This window comes from Pistacia vera, unplaced genomic scaffold, assembly GCF_008641045.1.
Source record: "Pistacia vera cultivar Batoury unplaced genomic scaffold, PisVer_v2 Contig311, whole genome shotgun sequence".
Classification (NCBI taxonomy): Eukaryota; Viridiplantae; Streptophyta; class Magnoliopsida; order Sapindales; family Anacardiaceae; genus Pistacia; species Pistacia vera.
Window position 1 is genome coordinate 206,279 of NW_022196126.1, and position 3,683 is coordinate 209,961.

General features: G+C 33.0%; 1 protein-coding gene across 1 annotated transcript; it reads right to left on the bottom strand.

Annotated features, from left to right (window-relative positions):
• Positions 1 to 272: 272 nt before the first annotated feature.
• LOC116136354 (pentatricopeptide repeat-containing protein At1g62910-like) lies at positions 273 to 3,213 on the bottom strand. Its single transcript, XM_031422057.1, has 6 exons — positions 2,980 to 3,213; positions 2,878 to 2,886; positions 2,554 to 2,785; positions 1,667 to 1,864; positions 487 to 569; positions 273 to 389 (listed from the first exon to the last, which is right to left on the bottom strand). Exons 1-6 carry the CDS (start codon positions 3,211 to 3,213, stop codon positions 273 to 275), a joined length of 873 nt encoding a protein of 290 aa, XP_031277917.1.
• Between the last annotated feature and the right edge of the window lie 470 nt (positions 3,214 to 3,683).

Genomic DNA, 3,683 nt, shown 5'->3' on the forward strand with positions numbered 1-3,683 from the left:
AAGATTAAATTTAAAAAAAAAAAAAAGCAATTAAACTCATATTCCCAAACCCAACAAAAGCTGGAAGCAACCAGAACTACATATAATAGATGTTGGCTTTAGAAAATATTTTCGATGTAAAACATGATTAAGCTATTAATACTTGAACATAGATCATTCAGCCCAATATAATTTATATCATCGATAAACTAAAAATTAAGAACAAATGATATATTATATATTGCAAGCAAAAAGTACAAAAAGAAATATAAAACTTTCGTCAAAAATACGAATCAAATGAATGGAAGATAGTATTTGCTTCTACCACCATCATCTTGCTCTTCATCAACAAATAAATCTCCAAAGTCGGCACACTCATAATCATTAGTCACACCAGGAAAAAACCGCTTCTACAAGAGCTGAATTTGCTGCAATGTCTTCAGTAACATCATTATCATTCATAGGTATTGTGGCTTGCGATTCTACTCATTCTTGACAATTTTGAACCTTGAAGAATTTATCAGACCCAAGATTCTCATCAAACGTCAGCTTCAATGGTGGTCCACGCTTCAGGAGTTCAGAAAGAATAACTACACAGAAAACAACAATGAGTCAGTGAATTATCAAGAACAAATAGTTTTGGAGCGGATCATTATCAGTGTGAATTACGCAGAATGTAAAGTTTCCAATTGTAGTTGGCAAAAAACTATCCTAAAGACAGTAACCTAATGATGCAGGACATAAATGCAAATGGGTATTTAGTTCTTATCTTCTACTTTTAGGATTGAGTATTTGAGTCCTTGGTATCCCTTTCTTGATTTCTCTTTCTCCTCTTAACCTATTAATTTCTCTCTATCTCCCTATATAGAATCCTATACTATCTATCTATGTTATTCTTCTCCTCCTCTTATCACCCAAGGAGTAAAAATATTATCTACTGGACATTATAATTACCAGGAGTTTTGTCCAACATTTCACAACATCAAGAATCTCCTAGAAAATGGTTAAACGGCACATCCACAAAAAAAAAAAAAAAAAAAAAAAAAAAAAAAAATTTGAATGAACTGACAAAACATATGCTACAATGAAATCTATACAGATTTGAGACAGGTCTAGATCTAAATAATTGAGACTCATAGCTTAGTTAACAGCCTATAACTAAGCAATAAGATAGCACTGTTTGATAACCTTGGGGGGATCTTATCCGAGTCCATTTTCAAACCATGCTACTTCATAGATTTCAATGGAAATTTTTTTTGGGTAAGTATTTTAGTGGCAATTTGAAATCCCATATTGACCAAATCTCCATGGATCATCAATACAGCAACTGCATATGTAACAGCAGATCATATTTCTCTTGACCACAATGTTGTCATGTCAACTGTTCCAACATATAGATCCCATTGACCCGCCCCAGCTGTGCATCCATATTCTTTAAGACTTTATAGTTAAAAACCTTCTCTAATGCTCTTCTTGCTTTGTCTTCATCAACTATATCTGAAAGAGCACATGCTCGTGCATGACTACATTAGAGACACACCTGGTAAGTTCTAGTCTTATCAGATTTGAACTAAAAAGAATATATATTGAGAAAAAGAAACATGTGAAACATTATAAATAAATCAAGATTTATCAGGCCAAGATATTTGAGAATATCAATGAATGAAGTTAATCAGTTGCAACATACCATCTTCTAGTAAACTGATCAGCTTGAATAGATGAACTTGAGCAGCTACCATTATTTTCATAGTTGAAGTAAGAACCATTCCACAATTTCTCATATACAACTTTTGCTTACTGAAATTTGCACCAGAAATAAACCTCAAACCCTTGAGACCTACTTCATGTGCAAACGCCGACGTAGCCTGCAATGCTGCCACCTCCACTATATGCACTTACAATAGAAACAGATTATGTATTATATGTCTGATTAGGGAAGCCATCATTCTCAATCATCCCCATGACTATCTCTATCAAATTCGAACAAATGAAAGGGTTTACTGAACCTTCTTCTTAACGTAACCAAAATAGAGTATATGGGTAGCTGGATGAACTTTTGCAGAATTCTACTCTAAAAAAAGTTTAATACTCAATAAATTTTTATCAAGTAAACTTTAATTTTGCTTTTGGAACGGAAACTAAGGAAGTTGGTTCAAACATTCACGTTAATTTTTTGCCTTAATTAGTAACTACATGACTAAGGACATTGTACATTCAGTTGGCTTCACATTTCTCTCTACCATCTTATGAAGGAGTTCAACAACTTTTGGTACCTTATTATTCTTGAGGAAACCAAATATGAGCGTATTAAATGTGACTACATTTGGAGCACAACCTTTTTCCTCCATATATTAACTCATTTGCTTTTTCTAGTTGTCTATTTTTACATAGTCCATTGATCAAAATGGTATATGTTACAACATTTGGCACTAGGTTTTCATAAAGACGGAATTTCTTAAATAGGTCCCAAGCAATTTCGAATCTTTCTATTTTACATAATCCATCAATGAGGGAACTCAAACCTACAATGCTAACTGCAAACTTATTCTTTACTAGAGTATTAAACATTTCCACCGCTTCCAAAAACACATCCATTCTTGCAAAGTCTATCAATGAAAATGCTGTATGTCCAAGAATCAGGTAAAACACCATTAAGTTGCATCTCACCAACTAAGTTCCGTGTATCTTTTACATTGCCTTTAACAAAAAGGCCAGTTAACAAAGTGTTATACATAATCACATTAGGCCCAATTACTTCATAAATCATCTTTCGATAAAGATAAAGAGCTATGTTGACTTCTTTATTCTTGCAATACCAATTGATTAAAGTATTGTAGCAAACAACATTAGGTCTATACCCCTTTCTAGTTACATAATAAAATAACTCCTTTGCATCACCAATTCTATCTGCCAACCAATAACCAATCATTAACATGCTGTAAGTATAAATGTCAGGAACCACACCTCTCTGAATCATATGTTCCAAAACAAGTGTCTTGCCTTCTCAAGCAATCCAACCTTACAAAAACCATCAATTATAATACTACAAGTAACAACATCTGGCCTACAAATAACTTCGGATTTTTTATTCTCCTTTGCCATTTCTTCATGTAACTTAATAGCAACATTTATCTTCCTTGCTTTACACAATCCATCAATCAAAGTCCCATAAGTAATCGTATAAGGCCTACAACCAACAACAGCCATTTTCTTAAACAATTCCGTTGACTCCATTATCTTTTTCTCTACACACAGACCTTTAATCAAACAATTAAAAGTCATAGTATTTGGGCTAAAACCCAACTTCAACATCCCCCAAAAAACCGTATAACCATTAGAAATCCTTTTCATATTACACAAGCAATTAATCAAAATATTCAAAGACAAAATCTAGAGACAACTCAGTTGAATTCAACCTCTTATAAAGCGAAATCACTTCATAATAATGTTGCTTCTTAGCCAGTGCACCAAACAATATATTGCATGATGACATTGGAGAAATGGGTTGCGAATTAATCATGTAATCAAAAAAGTAAAGAGCTTCATTGAATGTAAAGTTACCTGATCGACAAATTTCTTTGAGGAATTTAGCAAGTGAGGATCGTTCAAGGGCTTTTTCGAAAGAATACAAAACTTCATTTTTAGGGCTTAAGGTTGTGAGGCTGTGTAAGCGAGTTAACAAAAATAAAACATTAACTATCAAA